This window comes from Acipenser ruthenus, chromosome 6 (genome assembly GCF_902713425.1).
Source record: "Acipenser ruthenus chromosome 6, fAciRut3.2 maternal haplotype, whole genome shotgun sequence".
Taxonomy (NCBI): Eukaryota; Metazoa; Chordata; class Actinopteri; order Acipenseriformes; family Acipenseridae; genus Acipenser; species Acipenser ruthenus.
In genome coordinates, this window is record NC_081194.1 from 56,084,481 (window position 1) to 56,105,773 (window position 21,293).

General features: G+C 39.2%; 1 protein-coding gene across 8 annotated transcripts in view; it reads left to right on the forward strand.

Annotated features, from left to right (window-relative positions):
* LOC117411115 (transcriptional-regulating factor 1-like) overlaps positions 1-21,293 on the forward strand; it is a 102,727-nt gene that overhangs the window by 53,833 nt on the left and 27,601 nt on the right. For 5 of the 8 annotated variants that reach the window (XM_059025556.1, XM_034018276.3, XM_034018278.3 and 2 more), the window contains 5 exons: positions 10,754-10,843; positions 12,409-12,530; positions 18,414-20,158; positions 20,633-20,679; positions 20,933-21,083. In XM_059025556.1, coding sequence (XP_058881539.1) covers positions 18,662-20,158; positions 20,633-20,679; positions 20,933-21,083 — 1,695 coding nt within the window. In that variant the 5' untranslated portion in view covers positions 10,754-10,843; positions 12,409-12,530; positions 18,414-18,661. The remainder of the gene's footprint in view (positions 1-10,753; positions 10,844-12,408; positions 12,531-18,413; positions 20,159-20,632; positions 20,680-20,932; positions 21,084-21,293) is intronic. The other 3 variants (XM_059025552.1, XM_059025554.1, XM_059025551.1) reach the window with 3 other exon arrangements.

Genomic DNA, 21,293 nt, shown 5'->3' on the forward strand with positions numbered 1-21,293 from the left:
GGCTAGACATTATTAACAGCACTGCACTGTGGACACAGTTACCTTGCTACAGTACTTTACAAGGCCAGCTCAGCCTGCAGTGGAGTCTGGACACATTATAATAATCTTTCAAGCACATTGATTGTAAAAGAAGCTTTAAATGTGTATCTGCACTGCCATTTGTGTATACTGTAATATCCATTAGCTAAATGCCATTGATATTGAACACTAATGTATGTCTTTTCTTAAAGGGGAACCAATATAATATTTTTTGTATTTGATATTTTTACCCTGTCCATGTTTTTTTTAAGAAATAAATCAACTACTGATACTACGTTTTTGAAAATAAATAAACAGATAAATAAATAAAAAATACATTTTTAAACAGACCCATGGGAATTCATTATGTAAAATTGTTGGTTGGAGAAAGGGGCCAGAATCTTGGATTTGAACCCCAGTTCAGCTTGTGGGTATTAACACTGGGCAAGCATACTGTATGACCTTGTCCCTCAGTCTCCACCACCACCACTTGGGGAGTTATTTTGAAATTTTAGACAAAACTGTCACAAGCACTCAAGGGGCTGTCTTGATCTGGTCGGCCTTTAGAGCAAGTTTGACTGATACTTTTGCTTTTGATTCAAGTTAGTTTACAGTAGATGTGATTGCTGCACTGAAGAACAAACTCAGTTTCCTAATCCCCGAATAAAACAATTTCAGAACAGTTTGCATTCATAGTGAAACATACAGGGTTGCCAGGGATGTGACATCTGGGAATCAATAATTGGGATCTTAACTACATCAAATCTTCAGTTTATGGGCTGTGGGTTAAAACAGCACAGTACAGCACTTTTAAGGAAGAAGCCTCAATTATTTTTAAACAAACTGGGATTATTAATTATAAGTGGCTCCCCTTGTGAAAGTTTTCCCATGTAGAATGCAGGGTGAGTCATGTAAGAGGGAGTTGCCAATCATAAATGTATTTGTGCTCCTGTTGGATTGGGGAGGCTGTTTAGGAGACTAGCCAAACTGGGCTCTTCCTCCTTTGCTCCCAGGGTTCAGTAGTTTGGTCACATCCGTTTCTTAGGTTCAGCAGGTAAAAGGTTTGCGATAGACCCGACCGAAGGAAAGGAGGAGGCCAGCTGCCCTTCAGTCCTCCTGCTCATTAAGGGGGTTGCAGCGCTGAGGTGACGTTCAGATTGGATAAAATTAGGTGTGCAAGTAGTTTTTCAAGTGGTTAGAGTAAAAGAAAATGGGCTTGGGGAAGAAGTACAGTGAGTAGTAAATTATCTGTCTTGGCAATGGACCTGGCTCACGGTCCTCTTCTGTAACTGCAGGCCACACCTCTTTCTGGACAGGCTTCTATGTACAACAGCAGTGTTTCTCTCTGATGTGTGTGGATGCATCACCTGTCTGAGCTACAGCCTGGTGATTTATAACGCAGATCCTGTTCTTGCAGGTAATCTAATGCAGTGTGGCACGGGGCGTGCATTTTACTTTTCATAACTTCCGTCTCTCAGAAACCCATCAGCGCCCCACCTCGATCATGCTGAGCAGGTTACAGCATTTTCATAAGGAGTGTTTACTGATCTTCATAGCTTTGTTCCATTGAGAGATTACTTCACCATTTCCAGGTTTACAGCAGTATAACATGTTAAACAGCTTGCAGCAGTAAAGTGTAGCCGACAAGCACAGAAATGAACAGACATTATGAGTGGAGATGCAACAAATAATCAATTTAATGATCACCATGGCTAATCATGCATTGCTATTATATTAATATACATAGTAATTTGCACATGCATGTTTTCAGTTTTATTTTAAAGCTTTTGTAAAGAATCTACAATTTATTTTTTTTGCTTCTTGGTTTTAAATTATATTCTCAACGATTTTTACTGACCATTTTTACCTATCGATATCCGATTTGAGAAATTGGTTGCTGATTGCAGTTCTAAAGCATTGGGTCACTGGTTTATATTACAGCCTTCTATTGTGATGCTTAAAGTATTCGTAGCTAACAAAATAGCTATGCACATTTATTCATTATATAGGTCTCAAATGTGCAGTTTTGAAAAGTGCATGTTATAGCAAACATGTATTTCAATTTTTAAATATGATATCTGATGCTATGCTAAGTTAAAGAAATCTGAAAGTCTTACACTTCCTGGGTCATTTCATCTGGAGAGTCAAATTGTTTTGCATCAAGTGCTGCCTGAAGAAGATGAGCTGGAATTTCCTGAGAACTACTCTGGGGTTCCCTCCAACTCCATTTAAGGAGAGCAGCACTCTATGTCTGGACTCTGATCTACATATCCAGCTTGACACATGTGACAGGAAGCGATCTACAATGCATAGCAGTCATACTGGAAGTGGCTTCTCAGGCAGTGTGTGTGTGTTAGAGAGGCCAGCACCTTACTTAAAACTGAGACTTTTGCATTGACTGCTTTTAATCCCTTTCTTGTTTTACTGTGAGAGACGTTTTATATATTGTATTGGCACTGTAGTTAGACCTGCAGAGTTAAGGTTTGGTTCTAGGGAAATGATTACAATCAAAGTGCTTTGCAGTTAGGGCTGGGTATCGGCAGTGTATTCACGATATGATACATGTTGCGGTATGAGGGTCACGATACGATACGTATCACGATACAGTAAATGAAGCATAAAACATAAAAAATCACACAATTGTCTCATTTGTGTGTGCGAGTGTTTGCAATAACACCTGGCTGCACTTTTGGTCAAATATGCTTCTGTTTTCTGTTTATTCTTTAAAATACATTTACTTAAAACAAAATTACAAATTAGGCCTCCAGACAAAGATTTTACCTTAAGAGCCAATGGCTCGTAGGCCAAAAAAAAAAAAAAAAAGGTTGCCAAATCCAATTGCTGGGTAGGTGCCACTTCAAGAGCAAGTTGGTTGCTATCATATTCAACTGCTTAAAATACAACAACTTGCTAAGACACTAAAGTGAAACTAAAACAGTAATTTAATGTCTGTACTCACTTGTTTGTTGCCTCATTCTGCTGAATGGTTAATCTATGCAGCTGATGTCTGCAATGAACTCAGCATGTTTATATTTTAAGTATTTTGCAAGTGTTGTGTCTGGAATTGGTGACTGCACCTCTGATTTGTGTAGTTGTAACTAGGGATGTGCACGACAAATATTTTGACTATCGATAATTCCACAGCTGTTGAGGTCGACTAATCGAATAGTCGCCCCCCCCTCTCGTATTTTGCAAGCAAGTGTTATTCTTTTACCGATATTGTCACAAGCTTTTCCGTTAATTACAATTTCAAATGAACTATAAAGGTTGTGACAATTAAAAAAAAAAAAGTATAATTTTTATTCAATTATTAATTTAATTTTCATTCAATAATAGTTTAGCAATGTGAGCTGCGAGGCAAACGCCTTAACATTAGCATCCTTGTGGCAATAATGTTTTCCGGTCATAACAGCGAAATACAAAATTCATTAGACTATCTAGCTAGCTAATTTATACAATCCACTTAACTAAACGATTTACTTTTCCTACGTTTTCAAACCACACACAACATGCAGACTACCGGTCTACGTTAAATCAGATCGGAAACATACCTGTGCGTTCGAGTTCCAGTGAATAAAAAATAAATAGCCTGTATAGGCAACAGCTTGCTATGTATGTAGCTAGCTTAATAATATTAATAAATAAATGAATGAACAAAAAGGCCTGAGTGGCATTAACGCACTAGCCTTCCATGGAAGCAAAAAAAATCCTAACTAAAACTTTAGGAATAGTTAGGCTAGCAATGTCCATTATTATCATCATGTTCACTTATTCTTGTTTAAAAAAATCAGCATGTCCATCAGGTCCGGCAATACTGCAGCATAGCACCAAGTTTAAAGCCATCGTTGAAGGCGAGCTGCAAAGTGTGTGCAAAGCACAAATTCGAGCCCCATTCAACAAACTCCGAAGATGATGTTGCTGGCATTGTCGTGAACACAGGCAGTGATTTCCCCCCCTAGTTAAACCCGAATGGTCTACAGCGGTGTTCAACACATTTGCGAGATTCTCTGCTGTATGCCTCTCTGGCGTGGCGCGAGTCTGTAGAACTACGCTTTTCATTTCCCAGTCCTCAATGAAATGACAGGTTATTATGACGTACGACTCGGTATTCAGTGCAGTCCACGCATCTGTAGTAATCACCACCTTCTCAGCCTTTGACAAGTTTCTGCGGACAGACGCTGCGGAATCGGCATGCATTTTTTTCGAGTCTAGTGGTAACTGTTTTAGTGCAGGATTTTTCGTGCATGGATTGTGTATTCAGGTTCCACAAATTTCATCAACTCCCGAAATCCCTCACCTTCAACAAAACGTATGGGAAGCATGTCCTTTGCCACCATATTAGCAATAAATAAGGGCTGATGTTTTTCAGCACGTACGACGTTGTCACACTGACGAGGCCTCACCGCAAAGGATGCAATGGCGGTTTGTTGCGGTCCTCTTTTCTTTTCTGTCGTTGCTAGCGTCACAGAACGGTGTTTGTCTTTTAGGTGGGTTAACATACCAGTTGTAGATTTGTGGTAGTTTAATTGCACTGCACATATTTTACACTTAACAGTGTTTTCATTTACTTTGTCAGAGTATTTCCATGCTGAACTTTTCTGTGAGTAAGCCATCGTTAGCCGAGGTACGTTCTAGTTTAGCCAATCACAGACAAGAAATAACAAATCCCACCCTCCAGTCAATCTTCATTACCGCTACATAGAGAGCCAATCAGCAGTACAGCCTTTAAAATAAAATCAATATATACATTTTTTTTTTTTTTTTTAGCTTTCGAATGTTGGATTCACTTGTCGATAGGTGCCATCGTTATCGAATAGTCGAATGTTCGACTATTCGGTCTCACCCCTAGTTGTAACATGTGAAATAGCATGCTGCAGCTCGCATGCTCAGTGTTAGTGAAGTCTGACAGCAGGCAACACAGACGACATCTCTTTCAGTAAAAACAAGTTTAAATTGCAGTGAGTTGGATACTGCTATTCGATATTAAATACTACATTTTTGCACAACACTTGCTCGCGTTTGGTCACCGTCACAACTTTTGCATGAAACTGGGGTTTACCGTATTCTGTTGGTGTTAATACAGCACCTATCTGCATTTACACGTATTCGATGAAATTATTATTATTATTTATTACCGTCCTTCTTTCTCTTCAGTTTATTAAAACGTGATATGCGTTTTTTTTCCCTAACAGAGTGACGTCATAGCGCATTCGTAAATATTGACACATGCTTTTAAAGGGAGAGGCAGCATTTTTGAGTTACAGGTGCCAATACGGAGCCCAGATGATTTGATTCTTATAAGCGGTTGATTCTTAAAAGCGGACCAATATGATTACTGGTTTGCAGAATCAAACTTAGTATGAGAATGAGAGCTTGTTCCCTGCAGTGTAATGGGGTGACCACTAAATGTCACGAGTTCCCGCATGTACGCACGCCCACGAAAAATCCACAGCTGCATTTCCTTAACGAATTAAGGATAATGGTCAATTGGTTAACTGTTTGCTTGTTGAAGTTAATGGCACCTCTATAAAAACGGCTTAGCCGACAGCATTTTGATAAGAACATAAGAAAGTTTACAAACGAGAGGAGGCCATTCAGCCCATCTTGCTCGTTTGGTTGTTAGTAGCTTACTGATCCCAGAATCTCATCAAGCAGCTTCTTGAAGGATCCCAGGGTGTCAGCTTCAACAACATTACTATGTGATGGGGGTATAGAGGAGTAAGGAAGCAGAAGAAAGAAAAAGAAACAGAAACCAAAGAGTGAGTAAGAAATCCAGCATTTGTAATATAAGAAAAATAAAACCAACACGTTTTAAAACTGTAAATCAAGACTCCAACCTGATAATTTACACTGTTCTCGGCCACTCTGTCGCATTACAGTTAGCAAAAGTGTGCCATCAGCAGTTTAAATACCATTGAGGACAATACATCACAACAAGTCCTCGTGGGTAAGCAGCTTGTTATATGGTCACAATTATGTTTACTCAAGGCTGCAGAATCCTATTTTACTACAGTATACTTGAGAAGTGATCGGTGGGTACCTAGTTTAACTGCCATGCGGTGTTATGTGTAATGGCCTTTGAATTAAAATGACATTACAGTACAGTATTTTACTATCAGGACTACCACTGCATTTAAACATCTGGGTTGTGAAGCAAATCTCAGTTTTTCATTAAGCAGAGATGCAAAGCTTTGCAATCCCACCCCCCTCCTCCTCCTCCTCCTCCTCACTGCACCGCAATCCACATCACACCGCAATCCATATCACACAATAGCACTGCTGTACTCAGCATGTATTCAATTAATGTGTATTCACTTTATTGAAACACATTTTCACTAACAGAGAACACAAAAAAAAACATACCTGCACAATGCAGTGGCACAGTGGCGTTTGATTACAAACAATATAGTGTTTCTTGCATCATTGCACTATCCACGCTGCGTACGTGCCTAATCACTTGAGATGTGATCAAATTAAAAAAACATCTTTATTGGCTGTACACATCATTGCAATTGCTCAAGTACCTTATTACATGTAGTCAGTTTGCTCCGAATTGATTCTTATGTCACGAATTCTGAGGGTTCAGATTTCTTTACATACTCTTTTTGTTTGCTGAGCACACACTCTTATCTCAGGGGAGACGTTAGGAGGACAGAGATGTTATTACTCCTAGTGGGGTATAGTTCGTGCTCTGGACCCGCAGTATATCCGGATGACTAATATAGTACCCAAGAAATTGACAGACTCATGCATCAAAAGTGTTTTTTTTAAGAATCGGAGTATGATCAGTACTCATTCGGTTTATTAACGATTAAATATTGGATTGAGTAGCTACAGGCTACTTCATATCCCCAGCTGACAGACGTTCTGGGCAGTCCAGTGTCTTAACAGATATTAACTGTAACACTTTAATACATTTTTATGTGTTCGTGCAGCCTGCAGGTCGGCCACGACTACAATACTAAAACACCCAGTAGCCTATTTCAGCACATTCAACAAATGTTCTCCTATCCTCTAAACATAGCGTGAGTCCCTTATAGCAATACATGCAATACATGTGAGATAAAATAATAATTGATTAATGCTTACCCTTTAATATAAATCGTAAAGGAATATGACTCTTCACCAGGCAAATGAAACAGCTCAATTGTTCAATCAGCTCAATTGTGTAGGTCTGCAGAAGATGGACCACATTACCCTGTCTGGGATGAATGTGGTACTCCATTGTAATTACTTAGGAGTTATATAGGTTTTTCGTCTCATTGGAATACATGGGATGCCTTAATTAACTCCAATCATTAATCTGTTGAGACAGCTCTTATCCCTTTTTACAAATAATAGTTTTCAAAAGATCCGGACCAACTTTTCAGAATTAATTGGGGTCATGTACCAAATAAATTCAAGACTTCATATTTGTCCAACTCTAACTCTATGAAATCATTCCTTGTTTTCCTCCAAACCCCTTTATCTGAAAAGTCAAGTGAACCAAGGTTCCCAGGATCTTGGTTTATAATATAATATAAAAACACTACTGTTATATGTGCATGCAAAACACTATTTTTATATGTGTTATATATAAGAGATGTTCTTAATATGTGACATCATCTTCTAATTGCTTATATTTTGCTAAATTAAAGGTATGTGTTTCTTTTAACCTCATATTGTTTCATCATTTTGTTAATGAGTCAGTTTTGATTCCATATGCCATTGTCTAACAGGGTATTTGACAAAAGATTGTCTCATACAACATTCAAGTCAATTAGTTTCAATAAGTTTAAGTGGTAATAATTTACATTATAATTATTTATCCCTTAAAAGATGCACTAACCAGGCTTTTGCAAGCAATTTCCACAGTCTCTTGTTTTTTCAAGGCCCAAAGTCTGTGCAAAGACTTTTTTAGATATATGACCTATCAATGTCTGTTAAGCCATAATTTTTTGCATATTATTTCAAGATATATTCTTATCTGTGCTAAACCACTAATTCCATAAACCTTAACACTCCAAATCTATAAGACTTGCAGTTTTGTTAGAGTGGAATGTAAGATTACCCCTCCTTTCTCTACAGCCCGTACATCTTGATAAGGAGAGAGGCCCCTTTTTCAATGCAGCAGTTTCAAAGAACCACATTATGACTCCATCTACCATCATTAGACAATAGTATAGTGGATTAACAACAAGGTACATTATAGTATATTATTTCAAACTTAACACAAAAACATAACACAACACCTTTTATATTCTATAATTCAATGGATATCATAATGTCTAGAGGTCTTGTTGTTCAATAGAAGGAGAAAGAAACTGTACCACTTTCCCATTTAATTAAATCGAATACTGCTCCAACTTTTAATTTTCTTATCACTACAGTAAAGTCATGAACAAGCAATAAATCTTGTCAGTTTTAAATATGTTTTCTTATTATAGCAAATACTTAAAACATATTATTAATCTTATGAAATCAAATAATTATTTTTAGTTTCAAATATCGTGCTGTCTAAAAAAGGGTTTAATCATTTATTTTATTAATTTACAATACCTTCATGTCTAATTTCTATACTTTGACCATTATAAACTATAAACAGTGTCAATTAGCACTGAACCTCTTTTTTAACTATAAATGTGGCATTATAACATAAACTTTTAATTAATTTACTTCAGTTTAACAGTTGCTCCTAGAATTTATAATATCACTTTATTTCTTTGGTGATTCCCTCTAAGATTTAAATCCAAATACAGGCCAGTATAAATGCATTCAACTCTTATATATTTTATAATGACTGAACTAGGCTTGACCCTGTTCTTTGTTCATACAAAATCCAGCCAAAACAGGTTTTTTCTTAAGACCTTGGCTGCTAAGTTTTAATGTTAATTTATATGTTGCAAAGAATCCCTTTCTTATCTTGTTTTTAGAAACATAAATTTGTAGGTGTGATTAACGTCCACTTTTTAGCTGAAATTGTGCTTTTTATCAAGCGTCATGCTTTCTGAAGATAAGATATACAAGCGGTAAATCGTTCATTATATATTTTCTTAGAAATTCCCAGATTACTAAGTATTTAATTAAATGTCCTATCCAAAACAAGAGTGGACTGACCTATTTCATGGAGCAAGAGAGCCACCTACTGGCAGTACAAGGATACTTTCTCTTTATCCTTCCTTCAAAAAACCTTCACTTTTATATCAAAGTACATTCCATATTTGAAATCGCCTAGTCCATGTCCAGCATATCCACACGTTCCCAGTAGGATTCAGCTTCTGTACTAGGTTTTGCTCTAGTTGTTTCCACAAGAAGTCCCTTGATCCAATGTTTCTCCAGCACAGGTGTGAATTTCCATGTCTGACTTCATTCCTATAAGATACTTGGACACGTTTAGCTGTACATATTATTTCTATATATTTCCTTTTGTTCACACAGGGTCATTTTGAAAGGTATGCCCTCCATCCAGAATACTAAAGGAGGTCAAAACTCACTGTGATTCATATTTTTGGGCACTCAGTTGTTGCCTTGCCCTACATCATCTGTTGGCAGACTTAACATAACTGAATCTGAATCAGTTGATGAACCGTGCACTGTAGCTTACTGAGATCCTCCATGCAAAGGAGTCCAATGTTTTACTACACAGAATAACTAGTTCAGCGTCACCTGCGACACTTATAAACGGATTGATGGTTAGTATAGGTATGATTTTGTCCCAGTGGTTTTGATTGCTATATGCGGTTGATTCTTATATCAGTGATTCTTATAAATGGAGTGCACTGTAATAGTAAAAATGTGCACAGGCCTTAGAAACAAAAGTTTTTCAAAAGTTTTGAATCTGACAAAAGATTTTTTTTTTTTTAAAGTTCTAAATGCAGATTCTTTTTAAAAGAAATATAATTATTTTATATAGTTTTTTTTTTTTATTGAGGAACACTAAATGATCTACATGTTCTGGTTCACAAAAATCCACTGGATTTTAAACCAGCATGAGCAGGTCGAATTTTGCCGTCACCCTGATGATATTATCAACATTAATAACCCGCCTCTGCTTGGCTTCTGTTTAGTTCAGCTGATGGTGAGCTTGACAAAAACACCCTTAACACAGTGATTGGTAGGTGAGACTACTAGAGTGCATGCTAATAAATACTATTCTCTAATTAGCGTAGACAGGAATTAGTGTATGTTCATGTTTATATTAACAGATCAAATTTTACTTAAATAAAAAAATTAAAACAGCGTATCAATACAGGGGTCACTGTATCAAGTAATTGTATCGTCAACAAAAATATCACAGCTCACCTCGTGAATGGATGAATCGGCACACCCCAATTTGCAGTGCGGTTTGTTTTGGAAGAAGGTGCAGTCTGAATTTCATTGATCGTGTAGCTGTCAAAGATGTTTCAAGGACCAGTGGTTAAAGAAAAGGGATTGTAACCAGGAGGTCCTCGGTTCAAATCCCAGCTCACTCACTGTGTGACCCTGAGCAAGTCACTTAACCTTGTTCTCCGTTTTTCGGGTGAGACGTTGTTTTAAGTGACTCTGCAGCTTGGATAAAGGTGTCTGCTAAATTGAATAAACAAATAATAATAATAATGATTCCAGGGGTTTTGCCTAAGGGAGCTCCCGTAGGCTATACCCATATGAAGATTTACTGCAATATATGCTGATAAAAGCAAAGTGTAAAGTAGGTAACCATGATAAAAATAAATGAAAAGCACAAAACGATACTGAACTCTTTTTTTTCACATTGTAGGCATGGGCATTATAGTCTGAAGCAGCTGTCCGACCTACAGTTAATATGTCCAGCACAAGAGAAAGTTCCCTAAGTTATTCAGGAAATAAGGTATAGTGCTGTGCGTGTATTCCATTCCATGCTGTAGAGCAGTGGTTCTCACTTCTCTGTGTCACAGCTGTTTTTTTTAGTTTTTTTTTTTTTTCTTTTGCATGAACCAGCTACCAATCCATCATAATAAGAGCAAACTTAACACTGCAAATTACAGTTTACTGATTGTGACCAACGCTTACCACACAGCAAGCTGATAAACAACATACATTACCAGATGGTAGTGGACTTCATCCAAAAATATGCAAGCTTAAAAGGCACCAGTCAGATGAACTGCGCAATTTACAAACTTTGGCATGCCTGGAGGTGTCAGCATAAAGATTTGTTTTAAGTTAATATATAGCGTATAACGGGACATTTTGGCTGGTATTAAATTCGGCGTATTTGCTACCTTTCTTTCACTTGGCACGTTCACACAAAAAAGTCACAGTTTTTTGCATTTTATACTTTTAATTCCTAAAACATTTAAATAAATGTTTACTTAATTAAATGTCTGCTAAAACATTTACAGTAACTCATTATATCACCTACAATGTAACTGCAGCATCTTGGAGCGCAACAAAGGCCCTAATAATTTTACAGTATTTATAGTTCTTATATGGCCCTTAATTTTAAGGCAAACTTTTACGATACGCATTTGCTATCTCTCAGTTTTAAATCTTAGCTGTGGTTCACAACATAACACAGCAGAACGATCACAGTACCAGCATGAAGTAATTGTAGGGCTATTGCCACATGTGAAATCTTTAACAATAAAGCCGAAACGAAAATGCTTTTATTTCTTCAAAATCATTTCAAACTGGTTAATAGAATAACAAGCACTGGCAAAATCAGCTCAGTTTTGTACGGTGCAAAACGTTTTAATGTTTTGTTTTTGTTTTGTTTTGTTTATGGACTTTGCGATACCTGCACAATGCCTGCACTAATAGTCGTATCTACAACGTTTCGACAATAACAATCAACCATTTTGTTACAGACTTTCAACAAGCCTGACACAAACAGTGTTGGCTGCTACTTAATTAAACCCTTGTAAAAAAAACAACACACACAAAAATGCTTAACATAAAAAAATAACAGTCCTACAGTAGCAGGCAGTGTACAGTGCCACTGGGTTTCTGATCGCATCATCAATTCCACATTTTTTTAAATCCATTGATGGAAATGTCCGGTCTACTTTCAGTGTTTTCAAGCTTCATCACTTTGACATCTAACACATTATTTCTCTTGTCCAGCGCTTCTTTAACCTGTTCTGTATACCAGTCTGACAGAGGGCAGGATCGCTACGAGTACTGTATGCAACCCTCTGATTGGTGGAAGTATTATTGGCGATCCAATCAAAACAGGCAATAAAGCCCAAATAAATTATCCACCTGTTATACAGTAGGTTAAGATGTGCACCGTAATTAAAACAAAAAAAAAAATCCTGAACCTTCTAACACCCCCGCCCACCCACCCCCAGTGACACAGCCCCCCAGTGACACAGCCCCCCAGTTTGAGAACCACTGCTGTAGAGGAGTGATAGAGACCGTCCTATCACTCTTCAATCTCCTGCTTGGTTGTTACAGGCAATGAGAGAAGAACCTCTGTACAAACAAGCTCTTTGGAGGCCCTCCCACCTGGTACATCACTAGAGGACAGTGCATCTGGCTTTCGAACAGAGCGGAGCATGAGAGGCCCCCCCCATTTAGTGAGTATTTAAATGTTTTTTTTTAATTTTTTCACTGTGTTCATTGCTGATGGTGCCTCTGAACAGAAACTGAAGGGAGAGTCTTTCACATTTCAGCATTGTCAGTCCTCAAAGAAGCATGCTGTACTTGGGTATAGGTGTGTGGTGGAGCACTCTTGAAACCAGTTGTGAATAACAATACAGCATTTGTTGTCCACATGATCTGTTTCGTTTCAGAATTCTCCGCTTTCAGCAATAAAAAAAAATTAGATTATCCATGGAGGTATACAAATATTATTTCAAATTCTCCTCCAAATTAAAAAAAGCTACCTTGGTCATGTTTGATACATATAGTTACCAGATCAGGGGGGAAGTTAGCAATTGCATGTATATCTGTCCTACATTTCATCATATATACTTGGTATTTCACTTAATGGGACAAAAAAGCAAAACACAAAATATTAATTCTACAATGAAACATCAAATGAAACGTCAAGGTTTGCCGTCTATTCTGTTTTTTTTTTTCAATCTGATATTTTTGTATACATGCCTGTCGGGGTCAGTGGTGTAGGTGACAGAGTGAATGTCCAAACAGTCTTATAATTACCAAAATTGTCAGTTGTTTAATTAATAATAATCACTGTACTGTGTTATTATTTTGTGAAACATTTTTGTTTGGGACTGAAAACACACCGTTTTACATTGCTGGTATAGGGGTAAAATGGCGGGTTTTCAGTCCCAAACAAAAAGGTTTCACAAAATAATAACACAGTACAGTAATCCACAAGTGCATGGGTATGTGCTCCGGTTGTAGTACAGTGCTGCTGTGTTGGGCTGGGTTGTAGTACAGTGCTGCTCTGTTGGGCTGGGTTGTAGTGCAGTGCTGCTCTGTTGGGCTCGGTTGTGTTGCAGTGGTGCTCTGTTGGGCTGGGTTGTAGTGCAGTGCTGCTCTGTTCGGCTGGGTTGTAGTGCAGTGGTGCTCTGTTGGGCTGGGTTGTAGTGCAGTGGTGCTCTGTTGGGCTGGGTTCAGGGGTTTCGCTGTCGCTCGTCACTGTCATAATTTGCGAATGTTTTTTGAAAGTGACGACAAAAAAAATTGTGGAATCGTCACTAGTGACGATCGTTTCTGTTTGTACTATAAAAAAATCCCTTTTGTTAAAGTCACACACGACGTCTCTTTCTTCAAAAGAAGGGATCGCTAAACCACAGAGTCACTGCTGCTGATCAGATCAGCGCCTCGGCCTCATCGATTCATTGACTCTGCAACGTTCTCATCGCTTGGTAGGCGACGTAAATGCAGTCAGCCATTCAGCGCCTCAGTTTAATGTTGCGTGTCAGTTACCATGGTTACCCAGACCGCTTTATGAGGCTGTGCTCGGTGCTGCTGTAGCTTTCAGCCTCACATTATTCTTTGCAACGTGACAGCTTCTGCTGCTGCGCTTTCACGACTACAGAGAGTTCTGCTCAAACCTTTGCATCCGCAGTGTTCGTGCCATTGTGCCAATGCCCCGCTGAAATAAAAAATGTCTCGCTGAAATTCTCTTAACGCGCCCGTGTGTCCCCCTTCCCTGACCAGACGCAATCAATACCGATACGCAGTAAATGAATGCATTTTGTATTACCATGGCATGTCTGATGACAGGCTAATCTTTGTACGTGTTTGTTTACACTTGCGTTTTCATAATTAAACTCCCATGTTTTATTCTCCAGTCCAGTAGAATGCGCTCACACACCCTCCCTTACAGTCAGTTTCACAGTAAAGCTTGGACGACAACATCAGGCTTGTTAATAACAACATAGCCTGGCGCAAATATAACCTTGTATCCCTGTTACACCCGACCATTACTTCTGGAAGAATATGTAATAAGCTTCGGCAGTGACTGCTGAAATATAGGTTATTATAGTTGTGCCTAAAAATATTGTGTGCAGAAGATTTGTGAACCGAAAACGCATCATTAACTAAAAAAAAAAAGCCGACGGTAAAGTTATAAAATATGTGAAATGTATCTTTTCTATGACCAAAAATGCTAAAATTCAGGGCCAAAATTATTCCGTATGTGTTAAGCACCAACTGTCTCTTGACCATTTCGCTAGTAGGCCTATCGAGCATGATAAAACGGCACTGTATATATGCCTACAATACATCTTGCATTGAGAAAACACCACTGGAATCGGAATAAAGGAAATTATTATGTAATACAGTTCACGTGCAGCATGGTTTTGGTAAGTAGCATTTTCTAAACTATATAATTATGTGCAGTATTAAAATAAGTAAAAAACATAGCAAATCTACAAAACCAACGAAATACATAGTGTATATTTGACATTTTATTTGTAGTGCTGCTCTGTTGGGCTGGGTTGTAGTGCAGTGCTGCTCTGTTGGGCTGGGTTGTAGTGCAGTGCTGCTCTGTTGGGCTGGGTTGTGCTGTGCTCTGCAGTGCTAGTCGTGCTGGCTCCATGGCTGCAGCTCCCGACTCGCTAGTCCTCTGCTACACAAATGAACAAACAAAAACACAGCGCTCTGGCTGCGTACCCTTTGTACTGAGATTTGCCCCTCAGATTCTGTCTGTCTCTGTCATAATGCCCTAAGGCAGTGTTAGTGATGTGATATGTGTTTTGAAGTTGGGAAAGAGAGGTCGAAATCATCAGTTAATTTTGTTATCCAATTGCGTTCCCTGCAAAATATCTATCTGTGAAGACATTGAGAACAGTTGAAGATACCACAGGAAACAATCAACTAAAGTATATGCCTTTTATATATTGTGTAATTTGTGTGCATACTTTACATAAAAGTAAAGTATTTCTGTTATGCGTATTAAAATGTTTATTTTACTGTGTGTGTGTGTGTGTGTGTGTGTGTGTGTGTGTGTGTGTGATTGATATATATATATATATATATATATATATATATATATAGGGCTGCAACGAAGGGTACATTTTGACCTTCGAAGGTTCGGAACACATTACCGAAGGAAGATTCGAACCTTCGATGGTACTCTTTTGCATAATTTATTGGTGACGTCACCATATTAGTTTATATTTGATTGAAAATCCTATTATTTTACAGGTAATCCATTTTAATGGAATAAAACATTCACATGTAGTTAAAAAATACGTTGTATAGAACAGTAATCATGTTTTTATAATTTAAATAAAAATACACATTGTTTATTTACACGTAATTGAGCCTGCTTGCGATATAGTAAGCATTGCACCAGCACCAACTGCAGCGGACAAAGCTTTATTTAACAGTCACCATTCCAAGCAGGTTATCAGTCACATTTTACTACTACTAAAAATATTAATAATACTAATAATAATATGAACTTACGCTTGTCAAGTGGTTATGCCTCCATGATACGAGTCGCTTGCACAGTTTACATTAAACTTTATTTTTGGTCGTCTGGGCATTTAACAAAAAAAATCCCAAACAGCAGAGGGGTTTTGAGACATTTCTTTAAATACAGCTTACGCCTTACGCACGCTACGACGCTTTGCTGTCGAGACGACCAATGAAGAAATGTAAAGGTTGGCTTCTGGATAGCACGAGCTGGAGCGGAGAGGGGCGGATGGTGCTCAGTTTTTGAAATGAAAATTATTAGTGTTAGCATATATTTTGTATGTTTCAAACATATTCTACCATAGCACTTCTCTTACACTGTCTGGTACACGAGGTATTCAGTACATATTTTACTGAAGCAATTTACAGCTTAGATGTACTAGCCCACTGCTTTGGATACTTTATACCCTGCTCCATACACGGCAGCGGTGCCATGTAGAGTTGTTACATTAACGATTTGGTAGCGGATTTTAATAACAACTTTTGTTTACGTGATATGCATTATACAAATCAAAAGATCGAATATTACGTCTGCGTGACATTTAATGTGTGATTTATAGTATTCACACATTGTCAAAAAAAACCAAAAACAATACAGTGCGTGAACCCGTCTGATGAACCTTCGAAGGTTTAAAACAATCTTCGAATCCCTGGCTGGCGACCCTTTGAACCTTCGGATACATCCCTACTTGAGGGTGTACAATACAATGTTAGTTCCCACCAACACAACCTTTTTTCTAGAAATTTTTTGAAAACAAAGAATTTTAGGAAAAATCTTTTGTAGCAAAAGTTTTGCTTTTGTGAAAGTTACAAGAAATAGATGTCTACAATTATTCATACCCTTTGATGCTATGATAGTATTGTCTACAAGGTGCTAGAAATTTCAATACGATAATGCAGAACCTAATTCTAGAAAAGTCTAGAAAACGCTGGATTGTAGGTGAACATTCTTAGAGAGTATTAAAGGGTTAGGCATAGGATGATTGCTGTCATTACCAATAAGTTAATATGGGGAAAAAGTAAAGAGCTATCTGAAGACCTTAGACAGAAAATTATTTATTGTCATAAAGCTGAAGAAGGATACAAGAAGATTTCCAAGCATTTGAGTATCCCAATTTCAACTATTGTTTCTATTATCAAGATGTACAAGACTCATGGTACTGTGTGACAGAGAAAGAATGAGTTACAAATCTCCCACCCGACATGTGAGGGCGCTGTGTAAAGGGAACAGTGTGCCCCGGACTGGATGGTTTGGCAGTTCATTCCAGGGAAAGGTGGAAGTCGGCCATCTAGAAAGGGGGCGGAGTCACAGTACACCAAGTCACGCCCCAGACAGGAAGCGATGTGGCAATCACGCATTGGAGGAAAACAATTGCACTCGCTAACCAAGGGGGCGTGACTGATGGTATAAAAGGGGATGTGACGATGTGAACTGTTCCTTTGTTATGGTTGTGAGAGAACAACTGAAGGACCGTGTTTGTACCTTGAGTGTTTCATGTTTTGTTTTGTGTGCCGTGTTAATTGTACTAGTTGTCTTTTATAGACGGCTAACACATCCGGGAGCTGTCGCTTAAGGCCAGCACCCAACCCGGATTTCACTGCACTCGTACCCCCTGAATAACTTGTATATGAATAAATACATTTCACCACTTGCATTTCAGCACTCACTCTGGACTTGTGATCGTGTTTTGTGTTCTGTGTGTGTATAATATCGTGTCTATTATTTCGGGACTGTAAAAAAGTAATGTGATATCTTGTATTTTTTGTAAGTCACCCTGGATAAGGGCATCTGCTAAGAAATATATAATAATAATAAAGAGAAGTCCTCGGAATTTAAATGAACTGGAACAATTTCGCGTAGAAGAATGGTCAAAAATCACTAAAGAATCATGCCAAAAGCTCATTGACAAATATCCTAATTGTTTAAAAGAGGTTGTTATTGCTAAAGGTACCTCAACTAGCTATTAATTTAATTTTCTTTGTCAGGGTATGAATACCTTTGAATTAGCATTTTTGGAGTTTTACAAAAAAGAATTGCTGAAATAAATAATTATAGAAATCTAATTCTTGTAACTTTTTTCCTCATCCACAAAAGCAAAACTTTTTCTACGAAAGATTTTTCCTAAAATTGTTTGTTTTCGAGAATTTTCTAGAAATTATAAATTTCCATTGGGGTATGTAAACTTTTGACTACATCTGTATATATAGTTTGTTTTTGTTGTTAATACAAAAATAAAATTTAAAACAAGATAAACTTTTGTGTGTTTTGCTTTATTGAATATGATTATCTAGTGCACAAGAGTCTAAAGGGTTAATGAAATTTTTATAAATGCATAATTTAATAAAGGCATAATTTTCAAATATTATTATTTTATACCAATTTCAGGGGAAAAAATACCAACTACAATAATTTCAAAATCTGGTACCTGGATTGCACATTCACCTTTGTATCTCGAGTTCAAGAGGTTAACATTCTAGGTGTTTAAATTTGTATAACATCTAAACAAAAGTAACCGTAGTAATCTCATCCTCTTCCTTTTTCTTTCCTTCTGTTTTTGTTCTAGCCAGAAGACAATGTTTCATCTCCTGCCATTTAGCCCAAAACATCGTTGCCTGCAGAAAATGTGAGGCTGCAGCAGAGCGAATTCAGGATTTTAAATATATATATATATATATAAAATAACATTTATTTTTATTAAACACTCTCTCAGAGAATCTCAGGTCCCAATTCTTATATATGTATTTTTTTGTTTTGTTTTGTTTTTTAAATTCTATTTACAAATAAATAACGTTGTAACGAGTACAGCTCAACATGGGGGACCAGCCTCTTTACAAGCCCAATCACTCAGGGAACAGCACGGACGATGACTATTACCAGCAGCAGCCAAATCCCATGGCTACTATGAGTGGAGGCTTGAACCACAACTACGGGTCGTCTAGCTTGGAGCCACCTCAGTCTTCCCCAGTGTCCCCTCAGTTCCCTCATGACCCCCTGGACAGTTCTGCTGGGGCGGCAATGCCAGTGTCGGCCAAGGGCTTCCCCGGGATGACAGAGGCCTCCAAAGAGACTGGGCCTTGGGGCAGCCTGGTCAACCTCATGTGGGGTTCGTCCAGCCCTGGGGAGGCTACAGACCCAGGCAGTGTCGGTGGCTACCAGTATAGCTGCACAGCCCAGACAGCTGCAGATGGGCAGCCTAAAGTCACGAGCAGTGTGTTACAGAAGCTGGATTCCTTCACCCAGGTTTTTGCCAACCAGAACCTGCGGATCCACCAAGGCAGCACTGGTGGAAACGGGCACAGCCTGGCACAACACGGGCAGTCAGCCTCCCCCTCCTCTTTGACTGACGTCACTGCAGACAGAGCCCTGCGGCAGCTCCTCTCCCAGAAACCCCACCTGCACGAGGAGACACCCGTGCAGCAGCAGCAAAGGTACCAGGTGGAGCAACAGCAGATGCAGAGGTCCTTTGACACAGCGCAGCCCAAGTCACAACAGATAACAGATGTGCAACAGCAGCTCTATTATGAGTACCAACAGCAACAGCTGCAGCAACAACGGGTGGCACAAATGCAGCACTTGCAGGCATTGCAACAACGGCAACAGATGCAAAGCCTGCAGTCCCAGCAGCAGATGCAACAGCATCAGCAAGCGCAGTACTACCTGCAGCAACAGCAGAAACCCCAGCAACAGACTGCGCATGCACTTCTGCAGCAATTGCAGCAGCAACGGAGCACTTATTACCACAAGCAAGCACAAGCAGCCATGCATCAGTTGCAACTACAACAACAGCAACAGCAAATGCAACCGCTGGCTTCCCCATCACCCTACCACCAGAACCGTAAAACTGTACAGCAGCAGCTCCAGTACGCTCACCAGGAGCAAGCACACCCTGTCCAACACATCCAGCTCTCCTCCGGGGCAGACCCCTATTACTATCAGGAGCAGCAGCAGCAGTCGGCATCAACCCAGCTGCAGTATCATCGGCAGGTCTACCAACAGAACATCCATTTGCAGCAGCAGGTACAGGCCCAGGAAGAGCATGCCCTGCAGTCTCCACCCAAACAGTACCTCCTGGAGCCCGGCTGCCAGCCTCGGAACCCAGGGGTCCCTGCTGCCGCTGCGGTCTCTGGGCTCCCAGAGGGCAGAAACGATGGCCTGGCCTGCAGGGAGGTCCTACCCAACATGGGTGTCCCCAGCCCCCCACACCAGCTGGGGCAGAGGTGTCTCAATGAGGCACTGTCTACCATGCAGCTGGCGAGTAGCAAAGGAGGGCCACAGAAGCAGCAGTCACCCAGTACACTGTGGCCCCAGGTAACTACAGTATTCGTTATTAATTAGTTTGTACATTTTAATAAAGCAACATTGGATTCTTAGATTGCTCCATGGCATCTCGGGTAGCTTCATCTCAGGCACAGGCGTGTGTCGAAAGGGGGAAAATGATCTGGCCACTAACTAGCATGTAACTTCATTGCTGCATTGTTTTTAGATTTGAAAGACATTGTCATTGCCAACTGCACCTGGTAGTACTGTACTGCATAGCATGTTTGTCAATAAGTGGTAATAATACTGCAAATAAAGGTCATTTAAACAATAAGTAATTCATATGAAACAAGTAGCATGGATTTAGTTTACTTGCGGTAATTGCTGAGTGCACCTGTGATACCATGCAGCAGACTGACAGCAGGGTCTTGATTCTGGTACTGCGCTCTGTCTACTTGTTTCATCCTTTTGATAGCTGCCTGAACTCCAAACCTGACAGTAAAAAGTTTTCTTTGTACTCCATAGGTGTCATTAACAACAGAGAGGCGAGATCCCACCTCTCCTGACCACAGGTAAAAGGCGTGTTGTTGTCTTTAGTAATGCACTGTACCCTCTTAGTAAATTGAAAATCATTAAACTAACCACAGTTTCAGAGGGGATAGAAATGATTGTGGTCGCCTTATTTCATAAAGTAAGCTTAATCGGTGGTTGCAACAGTGTTTTATTAAAGGTGTGTGCCTTTTTATGGCTCGCCTTTGTACTTGATCATAACCTGGTAGTTAGCCAAATCTTCTGTCTGCTTGACTGGTTTCTGTCTGTACACAGCGTCCTCAATAACGCAGGCTTCCCGGAGAGAGTGGAGGTGAAGAACAAGCTGGTGTGCTCCATGTGTCAGAAGGAGTTCAAGAGTCTACCCGCCCTCAACGGCCACATGAGGTCACACGGGGGCACGAGGACCGCACCCAGCCTCAAGCAGGTGAGGGGCAGGGAGGCCAGGGGTTGGCCCAGCAAAGGGACGGCAAGGAGGAGGTGTCTCTTCCTTTAATCACAAGGATTAAACTTAAATCTGAGATGTACAATAATACAAATGCTGAGGTGTGGCCATCACACAGCAGGAACAAAAATAAAACTACTGTGGACAGGTTTTCCTGATTTTTTTTTTTTTTTTTTTTTTTTTAAACTAATC